Here is a 22905-nt window from a genome sequence, read left to right on the forward strand (position 1 = left end):
TAGTCATCACGGGGTGTTTCCTCTCCAAATGCTAAATTCCACCCCCATCTGTCCTCAGCCCAAGCCTTTCCAACTGAATCTTACTTCACATGCTCTCATTCTGTCCCACTGTGAGACATAGTTGTCACCCTTCAGCTCCATCCTTCCTCCATATTTTGGAAATCCTAAAAGGCCAATGGATCACTCACTATCCCTGTACATGAGTATGCTGCCTTGCCCAGAAGCTTGGCAATTCAGTTAAGTTGACAAAAGTTTATGGGGTGCCTGCTCTGTGTTAGGCACTTAATTGGTGAGTTAGACACAATCCTTACCCCTAGGACGTTACTCCCTAATGAGAAAAATAGAAATAGTCAAAGTTAAATTTCAACATAATATGTTAAGTATCTAATAAAGGGAACACAGAGAAGGGTGTCTTAATGGAGCCCAGGGGCTCGGAGAACACTGTCAGGTGATGCCTCAGCTGCCTTGGATGGTCACTACACACTCTCAGTTCTGGACCCAATAGCCTGATTGGTTTGTGTTTCCACCCTTTCCCCTACACAGTTCATTAGCCACAGAAGCTAAAATAATCTTCAAAAAATATAGATTAGGTTATAGTATTTCCTTTCTTATAAACCTCCAATTGTTCCCTATTGTTCTTAGAATAAAATCTAAACTCTGCACCAAGACCCCAAGGTCCAGCATGTCCTAAGCCTCTCTTCAACCTCATCTCTTCCCTCTGTCACCCTTTACTGTCTACACTCCTGCCATATTAGGACTCTTCCTGTTTCTTAAGTACTCCCAGCTTGTTTTTGCCTCAGGGCTCTTGCATTTGCTGGACGTTCTGTCTGAAATGCTCTTCCCCAGATGAAGCAGAGCAGAAGCCTGAGTATTGTTTAGTCTTCATTGAGAGTAAGGTAACAACCTGTCACTGACGTTTCTTCACCACATGATCTAAAGGAGCCATTCACCAGTCATTCTCTAGCATATCATCCATTTAAATTCTTTCATAGCACCTACCAATATCTGAATTTGTTTTATTTATATATTTATTATTTTTCTAATAGAATGTTAGGTCCATTAAAGAGAGGCGGCTCTGCTTTTTATTCCAGTGAATCTCCAATGTCTAGAATATCTCCTGACCTAGAGTAGTACCCCACTCCTGACACACAGTAGTTTATTACTGAACAAATAAACTGCTTGGAAAAGACACACAAAATGTTCTTGAATAGTTCTTGTATAGTTTCTGGTACTGAAGAAATATTCATCTGCCGAACAAATTAAAAAAAATATCAGTCTATAATTACGTAAACATATTAAAGTTGGAAGAGAAATTAAAGATCATCTAAGACAGGATTTATCAGATAATTGATCAGATAGTTCTTTATTGTGGGGGACGGTCTTGTGCACTGCAGGATGTTTAGCAACATCCCTGACCTCTACCCACGAGATACCAGAAACATCCCCCCCACCCCCCCCCACCCCCCCGCCACCACCAGTTGTGATAATCAGAATGTCTGGAGACATTGCCAACTATCCCCTGGGGAGCAAAGTCATTCCCGGTTTATAGCCACTGATCCAAGGCAACTCTCCTTATTCAACAGGTGAAGACCTCAGATAACTGAGGCCCAGAAAGATCAAATAACATGTCCAAGGCCATTCAGACAGTTAAGGGAAGAGACCAGGACTCCTATTCCCGGCTGTTGACTGGATACACAGGGTACTTTCTGTTACACTTGGCCTGAAACAAAAGATCCGTGGGCACAATCATATGGCAGCAGCCTCGATCCATTAGTGATTAGCCCTTTACTGCCTGTTATGTTAATGAAATCTTACCTTTCCATATGCTGCTTGATATTCCTTAGCAATCAGCTGCCGCTGTGCATTCGACCTCTCAGTCAGAATGCTAATGAGCGTTTTCTCATCGGTTCCTAAATGAAACACGAAAATAATTGCATTCACCATGAACTCAAATATGCTTAATATCTGTTGTGAACAAAAGAAAAATGATTAATGGTCTGAAACAAATGCAGAGAGGAAGGCATTTTAATTTTTAATTTCCAGGTCTTACCAGGTTGGCATCTTTATTTCTTTGATTGCCTGGCTTTTGGAAAAGAAAATTAACTTTATTTGGATAGTTTAGGGGGAAGAAAACCATCATTGCCCAAATATTCCCATCCGTATATCAGACAGAGGAAGTAGCACAAAGAACATACTGCTTTTTTTCTTTTTTAATTAATTAATTTATTTTATTTTTGGCTGTGTTGGGTCTTCGTTTCTCTGCGAGGGCTTTCTCTAGTTGCGGCGAGCGGGGGCCACTCTTCATCGCGGTGCGCGGGCCTCTCACTGTCGCGGCCTCTCTTGTTGCGGAGCACAGGCTCCAGACACGCAGGCTCAGTAGTTGTGGCTCACGGGCCCAGTTGCTCCGCGGCATGTGGGATCTTCCCAGACCAGGGCTCGAACCTGTGTCCTCTGCATTGGCAGGCAGATTCTCAACCACTGTGCCACCAGGGAAGTCCCATACTGCTTTTGAAGTAGGGTTTTTCATCCTTCTGAGGTTCAGTTACTGTCTTATCACCTTTTATCTTTCTATCTCCATATTTGATATAAAAAGTCATTTTTTTTCCTCTAGAATAAAGGAACTGACATTTATCAAGAACCTACCACATACTAGGCACCTTTTATTCATTGTCATAGTTAATATTCACAGGGACCTGGGCAGTAGGTATGATTAAGCTGTTCTAAAGATAAAGACACTAACATTTAGAAAACTTACCTCACTTGCCAAAGTCAGGCAGCTTTTAAGTGGCCCAGCAAGAATCTGAACCCAAACCTCTTAATCCAAAACGTTTATTTCTATCAGTGGTCCATACCTCTTTCAGGCATTTCAGACCCATATACTTAACCACCTGTTGTAAGTACATGTAAAGGGCTGATGCTGGCCTGCCTGAAAACAACCTCCAGGTCACTATTTTTTTGGTAATTATAGTATTAAGATAATGTAAGAAGTTGTGTCTGCTCCTTGGCGGTAGAGGACTGCCCCTGGGTTGGGGGCTGTGAGTTGGCTTCTGTCTTGGGCCTGCATGACTAGAATGGTATAAAAGATCCATTGGAATTCAAGGCTCAACTTCCCTGTGTTGAGGTGACCCACACACACCTTGGCTCCACACACCCATGGCAGTGGTACACACTCTACGTGAATGATGGGGCAAAAGAAACAGTGTACTTGATTAGCTGCTGGGACTCCTGGTGACAGATGTTGCCCCACTGGGTCTTTGGTCTTGTATTCTTCTGCATAGTTAAGTAAACAGAGCTAGATTAACCCTCATTGTGCCCTGTGAGTCTGATTATCAACTTGGACCTATAAAGGTATCTGTGTTGGTCACGACTAGACACCTCCAACTACAAGTATCTCAAACTCAGTTGCTCCAGGTTGGATTCATTCTATTTCTTCTCTAACTTTTCTTTCATCCTATGTTCCCTCACCAATGACACCACTATAGATGCAGTCATCCAACCAAAGATCCTGGGAGTCATCCTAGACTCCTTTCTCTTCCTTACTTTCTACATTGTAACAATCACCTGCATCTCTTGGATTTGTCCTCTTCTCTGCCACTGTGCACTCATCATATTTTACCTAGAAACTTCAATAGCCTCCTAACTTGACCCCCTTATAATTTATACTGTATATTACTGCCTAAGTAAATTTTTTTTCTAAGTAAATTTTTTTAATGCATCAGATCATGTCAGTCCCTTGGTTGAAATCCTAATGATTCTCTGTAACCTTCAGGATGAAGTTTAAGCCCCTTAGCTTGTGTACCAGTTAATTAGGACCTAGCTCCCACCTCATATTCTAATTTTCTACCCCTTCTCTGCATCTCTATACCCTTTGCCACTAGACTCCAGACATAACTAACTACCCACAGTTACATGTAGGTTGTACGCCAGGCAATTTCTCCTCTCTTATTTCTGCACATGCTCAAGACCAGAAATTAAACCAAGATGTCTCATGGTTCAGAGGCTGGATCTGACACGTCCCTAAGGCAAATGCCACCATGACGCCTGGTTTCAGTGTTGGGAGTAGTGCTTACAAACAAAAACCTCCTTCTCAAAGTGGGCCTGGGGGCTTCCCTGGTGGCGCAGTGGTTGAGAATCTGCCTGCCAATGCAGGGGGCATGGGTTCGAGCCCTGGTCTGGGAAGAGCCCACATGCCGCGGAGCAACTGGGCCCGTGAGCCACAACTACTGAACCTGTGCGTCTGGAGCCTGTGCTCTGCAACAAGAGAGGCCGCGTTAGTGAGAGGCCCGCGCACCGCGATGAAGAGTGGCCCCCGCTCGCCGCAACTAGAGAAAGCTCTCGCACAGAAACGAAGACCCAACACAGCAAAAAAAAAAAAAACAAAAAAAAAAAAAAAAAAACTGGGCCTGCAAACCAAAATGTGTAAATTCGTGAAGAAACATAATGTTAAGGAAGAAAGACAAGCGATAGAATTTAAAGACCATTAATTCATTCAAATTGACATTAACTTCATGGAAAAGTCTATTCAACCCTGTGTTTAAATAGGCAATCAAAGAGATAGATAAAGAAATAACTTTCATTTAAAAATAGCGATGAAAAAAAACCTAAACAGGCAGAAATACAATAATATTATACTGATAGTAATAGTATAATTACTATTATGAACCTTAATAGTATAATTCATGGAACTTTACAAACTGACCCTCAAATTCATAGGACAGGGCAAAGAGCCAAGAAAATCTCTTGCCCTACTAGACACTAAGTGTCATTATAAAATAATAATAGTAATTATGACAATGTTATGTTGAGACAGTGAGAGGCAAACAGACCAATGGAATGTAACAGAGAGCAGAAAAATAGCAAAACTTATAGGACAGCAGTGGCATTACAATCAGTGTGGAAAGGATGAACTCTTCAATTGATTGCACTGGGACAATTACATAGCCACTTGAGATAAAATAAAATTAGATTTAAATGCCATTCACAAACATTAATTCCAGGCAGATTAAAGATCTCAGTGTGAAAAATAAGATTGTAAAATTTGGGGGAGAAAATACAGGAGGATATCTTTATGAGCTCATCATAGAAAAGACATAATAAGTACAAATCATTACAAAAAATATTGGTAAACTTAATTTCACTAAAATTTAAAACTTGTATGTGATAAAAGTTACTGTAGCCAATATTAAAAGAAAATTACATTCTTGGAGAAGGTATTTTCATAGCTTGTAATTTTTTAAAAAAGTTTTGTATCCAGAATTTATTTTAAAAAATAAATTTTAGGGCTTCCCTGGTGGTGCAGTGGTTGAGAATCTGCCTGCCAATGCAGGGGACACGGGTTCGCGCCCTGGTCTGGGAAGATCCCACATGCTGCGGAGCAACTAGGTCCGTGAGCCACAGCTACTGAACCTGCGCATCTGGAGCCTGTGCTCCACAAGAGAGGCCGCGATAGTGAGAGGCCCGCACACCGCGATGAAGAGTGGCCCCCACTTGCCGCAACAAGAGAAAGCCCTCGCACAGAAACAAAGACCCAATGCAGCCATAAATAAATAAATTTAAAAAAAAATTTTTTAATTTTAAATTAAAAATTAAAATTTTTTTCTTGCCAAGCACAAAGAAGACAACCCAACTGAAAAATGGTTAAAAAATATGGAGGTGTAATTCATGGAAAAAGAAGAAAATAAACAAGAAAGGATGCTTAACTGCATCAATAATGGGGGATGGGGAGGAGGAAGGAAACAGATACAGAATGAGGTACAATTTTAGACCCACTCAATTGGAAAAACTGAATAGGATGACCGCAGCAAGTACTGATGAGAATACGGAGAAAGAGGAAGTCTCATATATTGCTGGCAGGAATACTAATTTGATATTTATTTGAGAGAGCAGTGTGGCAAAATTTCTAGTTAATCTGGGGATGAACATTACCTTCAACCCAGACATTTCAACCATTATATTCTAGAGAGGTGCTAGCAAATGTGCACAACAAGACATAAGCATGACTATTCAATGCAATATTTTTATATTGTAATAGAAAAGAATTGTAGGCAATTTAAATATTCCCTCACTATTTCCATCTTACAATGTGATAATTCAATAAACTATTCTGCAGTTAAAAATTAATGAACTAGAGCTAAACATATCAACACGGATAAATCTCAAAAACATAATGTTAAGGGACAAAAAAAACAAGTTGCAGAAGAAAACATACAGTAGGATTTCAATTTATACTGTTTGAGCCCATGCACAACAATATGTACATACATATGGAGTACAGAATTAAAAGTTTCATGGGAATAAATTCTAATTTAGAATGCTGTTTATCTCTAGGGAATGAGGTGGGAATGAGATCCAGGCAGAATCGGCAGGGACTGTATCTATAATGATTTATGGAGATGATGATGATGATGGTTGTTGGTAGCAGTGATGGTCACGGTAGTGTTTAATATTAAGTAAACATGGCAAATATTAAGATATAATAAAACTGGGTTCCCTATACTTTTCCGCGTTATTTCACAATTTTTTAAAGTACCTTATAATTTCTCTAATTGAGTAAGGCAACTTGGGCAACCTGAACCCATGCATTTTTAGTTTTAACTTCGTGATGTGCTTCAACATTAAAAAAGGAATTGCAAAGCATCACTCACCAGTTCCTCTGATTGCCTTATGAATCGCTTCAGCGTCCACTGATGCGCTAAAGCCGGGATAATCTCTCATTGTCCCTCGGTGTCCAACCTAGAAGAAAATATCTGACAATCTCACTAATCCAAAGTGACATCTTTATTTATGTCACATACGCATATTCCCATATGCCTATTGGAAACACACAACAAACCCATAATTTGCACACCTTCTTATCACTTCAGGAGTGGTTCAAGAGAGACTCCCGACCCCAGATATGCAGGCAATATGACAGCTACCACATTTATAATAAGGCCTCTCCTTTTCTTCTCTTGTGTAACAAATTGAAAATATAAAACATTCATTCTTTAGAGCAATGAATTGTGTTAATCATGGTGATTCTGAAGAACACTTGCTTTAAAGTGATATCTGCGTGAAAGCAGTGAGAAAGTGGAAATTTCCTACATCCTCTTTTTTCAAGTGATACTTCAAAGCTCTTCACTGTATCTCACCTAGAAGTAACTGCGGTTTATAGACTTCAAGATGTTTTAATTAATGTTGACCATTGTCCTTGGGAAAACCTACACCAAAGGATCCATAAATGAAAACCCCATTAGGACTGTCTGTTCTTAATCTTTGTTTAATGGATGTACAATTGTGGCAGATAAATTCCCTTCTGAAAGCTCCACTGACATAGGTCTTCAGGAATAGCATGGAAGTAAAAAATGCCATGATACTAATTTTAAGCACATAAACTAGAAACTTGTCAGTAAGCTGAGAAAGACCATCCTACAGAAGGAATAAAATATCTTAAAACTGCTTAAGAGAAATTGAGAAAAATCCAAGTAAACATGTACTTATATGGTACTTCCTAACTCTGAATAAAAGTCTGTCTCTACAGTAACAATGTTTTCTTTCTAAACTGATGTTCCTATCCTATTACTGAGTAATATTGGCTCTGTTGTCTTGTGTTAATATGGCTTCATTTAGGCTCTCCTGAAGTGTTTAATATTTTCATGAAAGGACATTATCTTGTCACATTAAAGTGAATGGAAAATTAATGTTCTGGCACAGTAAAAAATGATAGTCTGTTGATTCAGTAGATTGGATTGAACAATTTATTTCAATACAATCCAACATTGTTTCATCTTAAAGTACCTAAAATAAAGTTTTGATTCTAAAAAAGTAATTATAACAAGTTAGAAACTAATTGTGAATGTGCCTGATCTAAACGACCTGTAAGAAATCAGTCACTTCAACATAATCTTTGGAGAATTCTCTTTCTTCAAGGCTTAATAAATATTTTATGGATTCACAGCCAACTGGCTTCATTTCAGTTCCATTCATTTATGAACTTCCGTGTTTATCTTATCTGTCCACCTTCCCTGCCTGGCATTTTAGAAGAACCATCACAATATTGGAGCATTTGAGTGCTTCGTGCCCAGCACTGCGGCGCCTTTTTTTTTTTTTTAATTTATTTATTTTTGTTTATTTACGGCTGTGTTGGGTCTTCGTTTCTGTGCGAGGGCTTTCTCTAGTTGTGGCAAGCGGGGGCCACTCTTCATCGCGGTGCGCGGGCCTCTCACTATCGCGGCCTCTCTTGTTGTGGAGCACAGGCTCCAGATGCGCAGGCTCAGTAATTGTGGCTCACGGGCCTAGTTGCTCCGCGGCATGTGGGATCTTCCCAGACCGGGGCTCGAACCCGTGTCCCCTACATTGGCAGGCAGATTCTCAACCACTGTGCCACCAGGGAAGCCCCTGTGGCGCCTTTTATACATTAACTATAACCTGCACAACAGCACCGATGAATGAGTAAGAATGACCCATGTCACGTATAAGACACCAAGATTTAAGGAGATTGGAGAATTTGCTCAAGTCCACATAGCTAGTTAAGCTGCAGAATTTAAAAGCAGTTCTGAACATTGCAGCCCATTCCTAGTCTGTCTTAAAACGTAGTCTTGGTACCACCTGGGCTGATTCTTTTGTGAAATAAAATTCATATTTTATGGCAAGACAAGAAAAATTTAAACATAAACATTTTTTTCTGCCCTTTGGCCTCCTCTCTCCCCTCTACTGTGCACTGTGTATCTGCATTATTCATCGAATAAACCTCCCCGTTGGCAGGAATACCTGCTCAGCCATAAAGACAACATTCTCCCAGCACCAACAAGACAACTCCTTAAAAGATGACATTCCTTCTTGATCATGACCCACCACTTTGTACTTGCAGATCTGGATTGTGTGAACTGTCAATAATACGTCATTTAATGGACGGCCCTCTGTCTCAAAAAACTTATACAACTGTGCTTTGACTTCTAGAGGGTGGAACAGTTCTCAGAGCTTTCTGAGAGGCTGTTCCTGGGTCATAATCCTCAATTGGGTTCGAATAAAATTTTCCATTTCTTTCTTAGATCGGTTGATTGATTTTTCGTTGATTAAAATGCATATGACCAGGCCCTGCTCTAGACATATGGAATCATGGTCTTTAGAAATGAGGTGTTAGACTGCACATGTTTTAGAAGCTCCCCTGGTGCTTCTGGGCCATGCAGATAGATATTCACATGGCTGCTTTTGAATACAAAAGACAAAACTGTAGTCAGACTCTAATTATCCATGAATTATGAAAACTCAGGGTTTCCATTCTAGCTGTGACCTTTTCACTGCCCTCTGCTACCTATACATCAAAATATGCTGAAATTCCAACGCACAAAACTAGAGAAGGATGAAATTCCCAATCCATTATGCAACTTGCTACCTAGTAAGAATTTAATGGGGAGGAACTACTTGTTTGAATAAAAGGAAAAAACTACACACATACACACACACATATATACACACACACCTGTGTGAAAAATGGCACGGGACTTCTGAAATGGAATCTTAGTGAAATCTTTCAAAGTGCTTCGGTCATTTAAATGAGCAGTATATTCATTTGAAAGACTTCACTGCCCAAAACATTCCGAGATAAATATATGCCTTATGGAAAAAAATCTTACAGTAAAAGAAATTAATGGAATCTTTTAAAGTAATACATGTCAGGCAGTGAACAAGGTGCTTCACAGACATCTTATTCAAACTCTTACCGTGACCTTAAAGAGGGGGATTTTATTATTTCCATTTAAAAATGGAAGAAACTGCATCTCAGAGAGATTATTTGCTTGACATAACTCTGCTACTAAGTACAGCCCCAGAATTTGAACCCACTTCCTTGTAACTAAAATGCCTTGAGGTCTCCACCACATCATAAGGCCTCAGGAAATTCCATATTAGTGGTTCTCAAAGTGTGGTTCCCGGAGCAGCAGTACCAGCATTGCCGGGGAACTTACTAGAAAGCAGATTCTCAGGCCCCACCACAGTCTTACTGAATCAACAACTCTGGGGCTAAGATTCAGGATCCGGGTTTTCACAAGCCCTCCAGAGGATTCTAATGCGCTAATGTGTTTGAGAATCACTGCCCTATTTCGTTCTTAGCTGCCCAGAAAACCAAAACAAAATCGAGCAAACAAGCCATAGATTCTTTTGTGGGCGTGGAATAAGAATTTGATGATGAGCTCATTCTTGCAGGAATGTTGGCATTTTTACAGCCAAACCAAACTGCTTGCATCGCCTGCTCCACTGCAGGCTTAATTCTTTGACATTTAAATTACTAATCAATACTTAGCTTATCTCTATGAACCCTACTACCCTAACAAAGTGTCAGCGCTAGTGCAGGACATCACATGAGTACTTGGCAAAGTCTTTTTTTTTTAATCATGTTTGATCAGATTTCCATCCACATCCCTTAAACACATTTAGTTGCTTTTCTTTTCTCAAACTTGACCTTCAGATGCCCCCAAAGGGAACATGATCCTGAAACCAGTTGGAAAATAAATTTACCACAAGGAATGTCCAAATAAAGGGAGGAAACAACAGGAGCTCCTTATATTAATAAAAATTGCTGCTACTCACTATTTGCTAAGCACGTTTCCTGCATTAGCTCATTCAGTCCTCACAGTAAACTGATAAAGCAGATATAATAAATCCTATTTGCAGATGATGACTAAGATGTCGCCCAAGTTCTCACAGGCGGCAATTGGTCTGTCTTTGCTCTTAATGACTAGGCTAGGATGCATCTTTCTTCTTCATGCCTATTTAATTTTCCCTGACCCTCTAAAACTATCCTTCAGATGTCAGTCATAGCCCATGACACCTTGAAGCCACTGGTGTGGCCAAGCCAGGCCTGGGGAGCTGTCTGCCACTACCCCTGAGAGACGCCAGTCTGTCCTTGACTCGGGAAAGTCAGTCATATCTATTTCTTCATGAAAGGACACTGCGTTTGCAAGAAGTCAAACATTTATATTCAGAAGAATGTAGGAAAGAGAAAAACACAGGGTGCCAATCCTGCTGACAAGGAACATATTTAAAGCCAAACACTCCAGAGCAAGAATAGCAGCTGCTGCAGGTACGTTTTGAAGGTGAGGCAAAGCCAAATCCCGCATCACTTCCTAAAGCCCTGGAAAGGCCATGTCCCAAAATTAAGCTTTCAAATCAGAGCCTCGTATAAACCTTCAGGACTCAGGAACTCTTGAAGAGCCAGGGAGAAATGATCACTCTCTGCTCAGTGTCAGAACAGTCTGCTGGGTCATGAGGATTTAGGATAAAAGGAGTAGACTAAAATAAATAAAAGGATCAAAACTTGGAAAATATAAAACTTCTCATTCAATTTTCCAGGAAAAAGTGGTTTTCAAAACCAAAGAAAGTCTACTATAAAAGGCCCTGAAATAAATACGGTCAAGTGAGGCAGGTGGCATGGGTTGAATTATGTCCACCCCTCCCCCTCAAGAAATGTTGAAGTCCTAACCCATAGTACTTCAGAATATGACCTATTTGGATATAAGGTTTTGGCAAATGTAATTAGTTAAGATGAGGTCTTAACTAAGGATGGGCCCCTAATCCAATATGATTGGTGCCCTTAGAAGACAGCCATGTGAAGACAGAGACATACAGGGAAATTGTGAAGGGAAGGTGAAAGCAAAGATTGGAGTTGTGCAGCCTCAAGCAATGAAGCACCAAAGATTGCCAGAGAATCAGAAGCTGGAAGGGGTGAGCAAGGATCCCCTACAGGTTTCAGAGGGAACATGGCCTGCCAACACCTTGATTTCAGGTTTCTAGCATCCAGAACAGTGAGATAATAAATTTCTCTTGTTTTAAACCACCCAGTTTGTGGTACTTTGTTACAGCAGCCCCAGGAAACCATACAGCAGGGAAGAAGCCAGAGAAAAGGCTTGGTAACCACTCAGGTCCTGCAGGGCAAAGGGTAGCGTCGTTTTCTTTTCCCTCAGGCTGGCAGTGATCACTGCAGACAGAAGGCTCCCATCACCACCGCAGGCTCGCTCTCCACCTGGGGCCAGTAAAGAGAAGCAGGGCGTGGGGAAAGCAGGGATTGGCAGCCTCAGGGATGCCTGACAGGAGCAAGAATGCCATTATGGCTTTGTCTGCATGCATCCAAGAGGTTCAAGGGAGATGTCTGCATTTCTTCCTGTGCTCACTCAAAGGAGAAAATACCCACACTTGCCAGCTTTTCTTGTTCTGATTTCATCAGGGAAGTCCCAGAGCCAGAGCACTGGAATGTGATAACAGAGGAGGGTGTTGAGCTGGAGTAGAAAGATGAACGTGATTCAGAAATTAGGGAAGATGGCGACAAACAAGCGATTTATGTTGTGTGTCCATAAAACACAGATTATAATAAAGAGAAACCCAGATTCCTTAGAAGCATGTGTCACTCAGGGTTAACCCAGCCAGACCCCTGCCTTCTTTTGCCTCCTGGGCCTCTCCTTTGTTGGCTCCTCCCGTTTGGCTGACATCTATAAAGTAGGTTCTAAAATGGAAAGTCTCTTTCTCTTTTCTTTCCCGCTACTCCTGCTGTGGGTTATTTCTGCCACTTCCCCTTCTATATGCAGACAACTCCCACAGCTCTATTCCCAGCCCAGACTTCTATTTTGAACACTGGTTATATCTCATGTATCAACTCATTATTTCCTTTCAAAATGATTTCTTCTACCATGTATCAGTTACATGGTACTTACTTGTGCTTTATACATATTTGCCCATTTAACCCTCAGAACCCATCCTATTATGATCCCATCTTACAGGGGAGAAGACTGAGGCACGGAGAGTTAAAAGACTTGCTGATAGTCACATAACTTACCTGCGGCACAGCCAGGATTTGAACCCAGGCAATCTGGCTCCAGTCTCTGTGCTCGTGCCCAGTTTGCTCTTCTTCTTCAATCCCTTTAAATGGCACCACCAACCACCAGAAACCTGGGGGTCTCCTTCAATTCCTTCTCTTTCCATCCAAATGCAATCATCTGCAAGACCTGATGAGACTATCTCAAAAAAGAGAATCTCCTGTGCACTTCTCCCCACCTTCTTTGGCACTCCTGCCATCCAAGTCACCATCACTGCTCCCCTGGACATGGACATCTGCCCTAGTCTCCCTTCCTGCTTCCTTCTATGCCTACCTCTAGCCATTTCCCACATTTTCTAGCAGCCCAGGGATCTGTGAAAGATCTAAGTCAGGTCACGGCATTCCCCTACTGGACACCCTTCTCTGACCTCCCGTTGGATATTCAATAAAGTCCAAACTCCTTGCCCTGTCCATGCAGCCCTGCAACATCTGGCCCAACCTTCCTTGCCACCCTCTCCTGGAGCCAACTCTCCCCTTTGCCCATCCCACTTCAGTTCTCCAAAACTCCAGCTGATCTACTGTGATCTCTTTCTCATCTTCATGCCTTTGTTTGTGCTGTTCCCTCTATCTGGAATGTTTTCCTACCTTCAGTCTTCTGATTAAGGGCCATCTTCTCTGACAGGTCTGCCCGGGGCCACTTGATCCTGACTTAACAGGGTCCTCTCCTGTGATTCTGTCTCAGCACCCTTTCCCTCTTAGGGCACTCAGCATTCCTCAATATCTCTGTTTATATCTGTGTCACCGCCTCCTCTAAATTAAAAGTTTCAGAGGGCAGAGAGCTTTTTTTTTTTTCCTCCTTTTTTTTTTTTTTTTTTAAATTTATTTATTTAGTTTCGGCTGTGTTGGGTCTTCGTTTCTGTGCGAGGGCTTTCTCTAGTTGCGGCAAGCAGGGGCCACTCTTCATCGCGGTGCGCGGGCCTCTCACTATCGCGGCCTCTCTTGTTGCGGAGCACAGGCTCCAGACGCGCAGGCTCAGTAGTTGTGGCTCACGGGTCCAGTTGCTCCGCGGCATGTGGGTTCTTCCCAGACCAAGGCTCGAACCCGTGTCCCCTGCATTGGCAGGCAGATTCTCAACCACTGCGCCACCAGGGAAGCCCCGGGCAGAGAGCTTTTGTTTTACTCACAGCATACCCAGCTCCTAGCCCAGTCCTCGGCCTCCAGCTAGGGGCTTAATAAACAACTGTGAGTGAGTCTGCTGGAAGTAGATGGAAGCAAGACAATGACATCCCAAGGTGTGGGCTTTCTCCGAGGTCTACACTACACAATTGGCTGTCTGATGAGGTTGCTTCCTTCAAATATTGATAGTCTAGAAATCAAAGTGATCATTGTATCTTGGGAGATTTGGAAGACGTCCGGACTACATAAATGACCTCTTTCGGCACCACAAGCTATGCTAGGTCTTTCAATCTGGTTCCACAAGCCCAGATGGACGCCTGGTGCACCTGGGATGTTTCCAGTGATTCTACTGTATCTTCCTTCCTGTCTCTCCAAGCACTCAGCATTTCTCTGTCAAAGGCAGCAAAGCCAACTATCTGGATTGAGCTTGAAACGTTGGGCCCCTGGAAAGACTTCATCAACACAAACTTCTTTCTCAGAATCATTTTCATTATTTGTTTGCGGCAGATTATAAATAAGCTGTATTCATCTTCTTTTGAGTCATATAGCACCAGTGTCTGAGAATTATTTTTTTGTACCACAATCAAAGTCAGGAGCTTAACTTAGCTAAGACTTCATGACTAGATTCTCCTCTCGGCCAAGGGCCACAGACTATTGAAGACTATTCTGGCCACATCCTCAGCTCTGTGCATATCTAACTGCATCTTCCGGGGGAGACACCTGCATTTAAGGGACCTTCACTCTAACTGTGGAAGATACAGGGAACTTGGCTCACTGAAGTGAGAAATCTGGCTTCATCACATCTTCTTGGCTGGAGAATGGTGGCTGGCTTGGCAGGATTTGGGGAGCACAGTGGTAACACTCACTCTCCTCCCACTTCACTTCTATGGGAAGAGGGATCCACCTGAGAGGGACTTAAGATCAGGAACATTTACTGTTTGTAACATCCTGGGAAGAAGATTTCTTGCATCGATGACCAAAGTCATTAATGCTCACGTGATATGATGTTAAAATGCACCGTTTCATGGATTTCGTATGTTTGTTGTTAATCCTAACAACAAGTTGCTACAGATTTAAAAATATTTCCTAATGCAAAGTAAACCTAGACAGTGGAAACTCCTTCTGCAGTTCATGCAAAGGCTGTCAGGGCTATAGGGATTCTTTGTGGCCCTTGGAGGACCCTGAAGTAACAAAAGAAGAGAATTGTAATGCTCCCCCAAATCTCCTTGTCCCCCTCCTATCACTTCATTGGGGTTTTCTTATTGCTCTTCTGCCTCAGAGCTTTATACCTGCTGTTCCCTCTGCCTGGATGGTCTTCCCCCAAATATCCTCCCAGCTCACTCCCTCACTCCATGTTGACTTCTGCTCACATATCTGAGCAGAAAATAATGTACCCTATCACTCTCATTCTCCACCTCTGCTCTTCTCCAGAGTCCTTAAAACTGACTTAATATACTATACATTTATTGCTTTGTTTATTAGCGCTCTTCCCTAATAAAATCAGAGGCATGTAAGCTCCACGCTTTTTTATTTCTCTTTCCCTGCTGTATCCTCTGAGCCTAAAAGAGTATCTGGCACATAGTAGGTGCTTAGTAAATATTTGTTGCATGAATAAATGAGTACAAAATGCTTTCTTGTTCTGGGTCTTGTTTTCTTTGATAATTCTCAAATGCCATTACCAGACTTTTCGGAGCTCCATGCCATATCTCAAAAATCTGACAAACACACTCTTCACCTTTTGTAAATCCTGTTCACGTGAGGCTGTCACTACTCTTATTTAAACATGCCTCCAGAACCTAGGCGAGGTATTTAATCAAACACAAATAGTTGAAAATGAAAGGAGCAAAGATCTGAGAATGGAGGAAGGGGCAGACTTGAGAATTTTCTACCCTTTTGACTTACTCTCTTAATTCATGTGAGACCTCTGTATTAATCTTATTACCCAGTACTCTAAAATACTTATGTTTTCTAACTGCTTTGCATCCACCAAAAAAAAAAAAAAAATAGACTTTCAAAAGAGTCAAATGATACCTTCTCCCCTTCACGTTCCTTGCTCTCAATCTATAACGTTTTCAACAGCAACAAGTTAGATTGTCAAATTACACTTTTTATTATAATTAAATATAAAAGAGGGACCCTCCCTCCTTGGTGGTTAAGCTTGGGTCAGGGAGTGGCAAAGAGCAGCCCTTTAATGTTCATTCCGTTCATTCCCAGGAAGCCTCTCTCTTTTCACTCAGATTGTATTCACTCAGATTGTAACCCTAGTATTTCTTTCCAGGGTTTGTCCTAAAACAAAGCTCTAAATGTTTTGATTTGAAATCCAGGTCTAACCTGTTTTTCATTAACTTCCTGCAGAGGACCATTTGTGAAACTCTCTGAGTGCCAGTATTTACCTAAAGAAGCTTCAGGAACTGTGGTTTGAAACACACACCAAATAGGAAATTACAATCATGTCGAAAGTACCTAATCAGGCATGATACCTATACTGCTTGGGATGTGAAAAGTCCATTTCCATGAAAATAGTTATAAGTCAGATCATCCAGCCCTGAGATGCAGTAGACAGGAGGGAGACCACAGAAGAAATTCAGCACCTCCACATGCATGTAACACAGGTGTCTTCTCCATACGTGGTTTAAATTTGCATGGTTGGGAAGAGCAAACAAACCAGGAAAGAAAGGTCTAGTTGGATGTCCCACCAAAGCAAGAAATATGAAAGTGGATGGGGCTCTTATGAATGCTTTGTACCCAGTACCAAAAACATCCAAATGCACGGGGCTGATGTCATCCATGGGGCAGAATTTGAAAGGCACTGCCTTCCCAAAATTCCCTCCACATTAGCACACTGCATCTTTCCTGAGAGCCCTACCACTGGTGTCCTTCCTCTGGGTTACATTGCAGAAATGGGAACATTGTATCCTCATGTGTCAAACTACACCAGTCTTGTTCCCAGGAAAGAGAGGAAGGATGGGGTGGGGAAGGGAAGCTGTGCTCTCTAATTCTCACCAAGGACATATTATGATGGGGTAGCTTCTCCTATTAGCAAGTTTCCACCTTAGATAAACCTTCCCCAAACTTTCCACCATCAAGCATCCCTTTTTGTGTTTCTTCATGGATCCCATGTTTTGAGTGACCCTGCCTGCCAATCTGTATCTATTACAAAACATTAACTCATTTCCCTCAGTCTCACTTGTGATTAAAGATGTAACTTCCAATCAGAGCTTCCGATCAGCCTAAGATAACCAGTACCTTAGTGTTGATAGCCTTTTAGTAAAAAATACAGGAATATGACGTTTTGAAAACTCTATGCCGCCTTGATGTGAGTTATATATGTATGGTATAATAAAGATATATCTGATCTTTGTCCTGGGTTCCAGCCACAGAGCTTCAAAAACCACTGGAATTTACTGAGAGATGGGAGTGTCTTTACTGTGCTAATAAGGTGAGTCATGGTGGGCCATGAGATAGCTGTAGCAGCAGGCTGGTTACTAAAAAGACCCAGCCATGTGATTAGAGGGTTGGCACTTTGGGAACGCAAGGGGACTGGAGACCGAGTTCAGTCGTGGCCAGTGACTTAATCAGTCACGGCTACGCAATGAAACTCCAGTAAAAGCTCTGGATGCCGAGGCTCAGAGAAGCTCCCTGGCCGGTGAGCACATTGATATGCAGGAAAGGTGAGGTGCCCTGACCCCACAGGGAGAGGGCTTGGAAGCTCTGCATCCAGGGCCTTTCCAGAGTTTGCTCTATGTGTAGGTTTTATAATAAAACTGTAATTGTAAGTACAGCACTTTCAGTGAATTCTATGAGGTGTTCTAGAGACTTACTGATCAAGGTCATGGAAACCTCCTAATTTATAGCCCCTGGGTCAGAACAGCAGGTGGCTCTGAGACTTGCCGCTGGTGTCTGAAGTGAGGCTTGAGCCCTTAAACCTGTGGAGTCTGATGCTAGTCCTAGGGAGTGTCAGAACTGTACTGCAGTCCACCCACTGGGAGTGAGAACAGAGGATTATCTTTAAACATATATAAGCATCCAAACCCACAGAATGTACAACACCAAGAGTGAACTGTAATGTAAACTACGGACTTTGGGTGATAAAGATGTGCCAATGTAGGTTCATCAATTGCAACAAATGAACCCCTCTGGTGGGGGATGTTGACAATGGGGGAGGCCATGCACGTGTGGGAGACAGAGGGCACACGGGGAACCTCTGAACCCTCCTCTTAACTTTGCTGTGAACCTAAAACTCCTCTAAAAAATAGTCATATTATATATATATATTTTTTTTTATATTTTATATATATATATATATATAAATGCAAGAAAATACTAAAAATAGGCATGGTCAGAAAACATCTATTTGGGGAAAATCCATTGGTTTCAGATGCTCTGAGAGAATCATTCCAATGGGGAGAGGATGCTGTTGATTTTTACTAAAACCAGGCCCAGGAAACAGGCAGAAGCTTCTTCACTAAAACAGTTGCAGGGATATTAATTATCAAGGAATATGTTTTTAGAAAAAAGCCAATATACCGAAATGATAATGATTACAACATCTACTGAGTGCTCACCGCATGCCAGGTACTGTCCACGCATTTCCCATGAACTGGTTTAACGCTTTCAAAGCCTAGATGATGTAGGTACTGTTATTACACTTATTTTACAGATGAGGAAACAGACATAGCAAGAGACTAAGTAATTTGCTCAAGGTCCTATTCAAGAGTTTGCCTTTTAATCAATTAGAGAGTCATGAAAAGTAGAACTGGGGTTGTGGCTGGATGGTCTTCTTTCTGCTCCGGTAGAGCCCATTGCACTAGGTACACGCTGCTTTCATTGTTTAGCTACCCTTTGGATGAACTCCTTCATGTTTACAGGAAGTTATATTTTCATAAAGTTTCTTTTATCCCTTGGTTCCAGAGTCTTTCTATATTCCCCTTCCTCATTTTGCAAATTAGCATTTGGAATGGGGAAGGGAGAGTGTATAGTTAGTTCGGATGTTACAACAGTTCATGATGGTGATAGTGATTTATGAGCTAATGTTGAAAAATTTTAGTAGCATAATAAAAATATTAATTTGAGGGTTCAAATAGTTGTTGCATTCATTATTATTCTGTAAAAGTAAGTTAGGAATTGACCAAGGAGCAAAGAGCTCAGAGTATTCCTATGAGAAAGCCAGCCTTGTAGAAGGCACACATAGGAAAAATACTGCTATGGTATCTTAATAAAAATGTTCCAAGACATTCTCATTTGTGTGTTGCCTGAGTGCTTGCTATAGATGTAAAGGCAACATTTGACAAAGACCTTGAGTTCAAAGAGTACAAACTGATAAGATACCAGGCCCTCTCATCAGGGGTGAAGTAGTAGAAGCCAAGCCTGAACAGAGATACACAGGTTTCCCCCGTTATCTTAATGCAGACCATCTCTATGAAACCTTCCATAAGCTGAAATGGTGTAAAGCCAAGGGTATCCCCAGATTTTCAAAAGTTCATTTTATGCCACTTCAGTTTTAAGAAAGACCTACATTAATACACTGATGGCATAAAAGCAAAAATCCTCTTTGGATTTCTATCAGTTACCAAAAACAGGTGCAGGCATATCATGTCTTTATTGCACTTCATTTTGCTTTGCAGATATTGTGTTTTTACAAACTGAAGGTTTGTGACAACCCTACATCAAGCAAGTCTATCAGCGCCATTCTTCCAACAGCATTTGCTCATTTCGTGTCTCTGTGTCGTATTTTGGTAATTCCAGCAATATTTCAAACTTTTTCATTATTACTATATTTGTTATGGTGATCTGTGTGCAGTGATCTTTGATGTTACTACTGCAAAAAGATTACAACTCACTAAAGGCTCAGATGACGGTTAGCATTTTTTATCAGTAAAGCATTTTTAAATTAAAGTATGTACATTGTTTCTTTAGACAATGCTATTCTACACAGCAGACTACAGTATAGTGTTAACATAACTTTTTTATCAGCTATATTCCCCATGTTGTACAATATATCCTTATAGTTTATTTTATACTTAACAGTTTGTACCTCTTTACTGCCCTACCCTTATATTGCACCCCCTACTGGTAACCACTAGTTTGTTCTCTATATTTATGACTCTCCTTCTCTTTTGTTATATTTACAAGTTTGTTGAATTTTTCGATTCAACATATGTGATATCATACATTATTTGTCTCTGTCTGACATTTCACACAGTATAATGCCCTCCAAGTCCATCCATGTTGCTGCAAATAGCACAATTTCATTCTTTTTATGGCTGAGTAGTATTCCATTGTATGTATGTATGTGTGTGTGTCGTATATATATTTATATATACGACACACACACACACACACACACATCTTTATCCATTCATCTGTTCTGTTGATGGCTTAGGTTGTTTCCATATCTTGGCAATTGTAAATAATGCTTCTATGAACATTGGGCTGCATGTATCTTTTCAAATTAGTGTTTTTGGGTTTTCTTGGATATATATCCAGGAGTGGAATTGCTGGGTCATATGGTCAAAACTAAACTACTTATAGTTTTTTGAGAAACCTCCATACTGTTCTCCATAGTGGCTACACCAATTTACATTCCCACCAACAGTGTAGGAGGGTTCCCTTTTCTCCACATCTTCACCGACATTTGTTATGAGTGTTCTTTTTGATAACAGCCGCTCTGACAGGTGTGAGGATATCTCATTGTGGTTTTAATTTGCATTTCTCTGATGACTAATGATGTTGAGCATCTTTTCATGTGTCCAGTGGCTATCTGCCTGTCTTCTTTGGGAAAATGTCTATTCAGGTCTTCTGCCCACATTTTAATTGGGTTGTTTGCTTTTTTGATGTTGAGTTGTATGAGTTGTTGATATATTTTGGATATTAACTCCTTATCGGTCATATCATTAGCAAATATTTCCTCGCATTCAGTAGGTCGCCTTTTCATTTTGTCAATGGTTTCCTTTGCTATGCAAAAACTTTAAGTCTAATTAGGTCCCATTTATTTATTTTTGTTTTTACTTCCTTTGCTTTAGGAGACAGATCCAAGAAATACTGCTACAATTCATGTCAAAGAGTGTTCTGCCAATGTTTTCTTCTAGGAGTTTCATGGTTTCCAAAACATAACTTTTATATGCACTGGGAAACCAAAAAATTCATGCGACTTTATTGCGATACTCGTTTTATTGCAGCGGTCTGGAACCAAACTGCAGTGTCTCCAATGTGTGCCTGTACTAACACAGATCTTTCATAAAAGCAAAGTTATGTAATGCAAACTTTCGAAAAGTGTGGCTACCATATTCAAAAATTTTAACAAAGGAAATAGTAATGCAACATCTGAAACAATGGGAGGGTTTCAACACTCCTAGATAGAATATACAGACTTAGGAAACCAGCTAATCTTTCATCTCCAACAGTAATGTACTGAAATCGCAACCGAAATCTTCCCTCTTGATCATATCACTCTAATAAATTCACCATACACTGGTAAACACAAACGATCAACCGTGTTGTAGAAAAGCATGGACTGATTGCTCATTTGTGTTTGGGTGTGTATGTGCTTTTGTGTTAAGAGGGAAAAAGAGAACAGATAAAACAGTGATAAGAGTATTTACAGAAATCTGAGAGTTTTTTAAATTGTGGTTTAAAAAAAATGTAACATAAAATTTACCACTTTAAACATTTTTAAGTGTACAGTTCAGTAGTGGTGAGAATATTCACATTGTTGTAAAACAGATCTCCAGAACTTGACTTTTTCATTGTATGGAACTAGAACTCTATATCCATTAAGCAACAAATCCCCCTTTCCCCCTCCCCCCAGACCCTGGCAACTACAATTCTGTTTTCTGCTTCTATGAATTTGACTACTTCAGATACCTCATATAAATGGAATCATACAGTATTTTGTTTTCTTATTACTGGCTTATTTCTCTTAGCATAATGCCCTCAGGGTTCATCTATGTTGCAACATATGTCAGAATTTCCTTCCTTTTAAAGGCTAAATATTCCACAATATGCATACCCCACATTTTGTTTATCTATTCATCCATCAACAGACACTTGGGTTGCTTCCAGCTTTTAGCTATTGTGAATAACGCTGCTATGAACACAAGTGTGCAAATATCTCTTCAAGATCCTGTTTTCAATTCTTAGGATATTTATCCAGAAATGGGATTGCTGGATCATATGGTAATTCTATTTTTAATTTGTTGAGGAAGCACCATACTGTTTTCCATAGTAGCTCTGAGTTGTTTTTAATATTTGCTCTCAGATATCTCACTCATAAATGTTAGTTCTTTAATTTGAGACAGGAGGAAAATAGGAAAGAAAAAGCGAGGCAGTAGGAGCCCCTCTCTGGCTAGGGCCTCTTTCTTCACTCGAGCCCCCCCAATCTCCCCTCCTGCCCACAGCACAGCTTCCCTTTTCTCGTCTATTCCCGTCCCTTCTTTCCTGCTGCCCGATGCCCAATGCTACCATCCCCTTGTGGTGGGCAGAATAATGGCTCCCAAATAAAATGTCCACACGGTAATCCTTGGACCCTGTGAATGTGTTACGTTACATGACTAAAGGGACTTTGAGGATGCAATGAAGGTTCCAAACCTTAAAATAGGGAAATTATCCTGGATTACCCGGGTGGGCCCAATCTAATAATGTGAGCACTTAACAGCAGAGAACCGTCTCCAGCTGGAGGAAGTAGAGGACGGCAGAAGAGAGATGTCCCAGAAGGGCCAGCTAGAGAGACTGCAAGCGTGAGAAGGATTCCATGCACCGCTGCTGTTCTGAGATGTAGGGGGCCACACACAAGGACTGGCAATGGCCTCCAGGAGATAAGGATAGCCTCCACTGACAGCCAGCAAGGCACTCAGTCTCACAACTGAAAGGAACTAAATTTTGCCGACAACCTAAATAAGCTCAGAGGTGGATTCTTCCCAAAGTCTCAGAATGGAATGCAGCCCTGC

At 41.1% G+C, this 22905-nt stretch overlaps 1 protein-coding gene across 6 annotated transcripts in view; it reads right to left on the minus strand.

Annotated features, from left to right (window-relative positions):
- Window positions 1-22905, minus strand: part of ANXA3 (annexin A3) — a 55596-nt gene that overhangs the window by 27228 nt on the left and 5463 nt on the right. For all 6 annotated transcript variants that reach the window (XM_082389433.1, XM_082389432.1, XM_082389435.1 and 3 more), the window contains 2 exons: window positions 6645-6732; window positions 1816-1910 (listed from right to left, as the gene is read on the minus strand). In XM_082389433.1, the coding sequence (XP_082245559.1) occupies window positions 1816-1910; window positions 6645-6732 (183 nt within the window). The remainder of the gene's footprint in view (window positions 1-1815; window positions 1911-6644; window positions 6733-22905) is intronic.

Source organism: Balaenoptera borealis, assembly GCF_965194805.1.
Source record: "Balaenoptera borealis genome assembly, chromosome: 4".
Classification (NCBI taxonomy): Eukaryota; Metazoa; Chordata; class Mammalia; order Artiodactyla; family Balaenopteridae; genus Balaenoptera; species Balaenoptera borealis.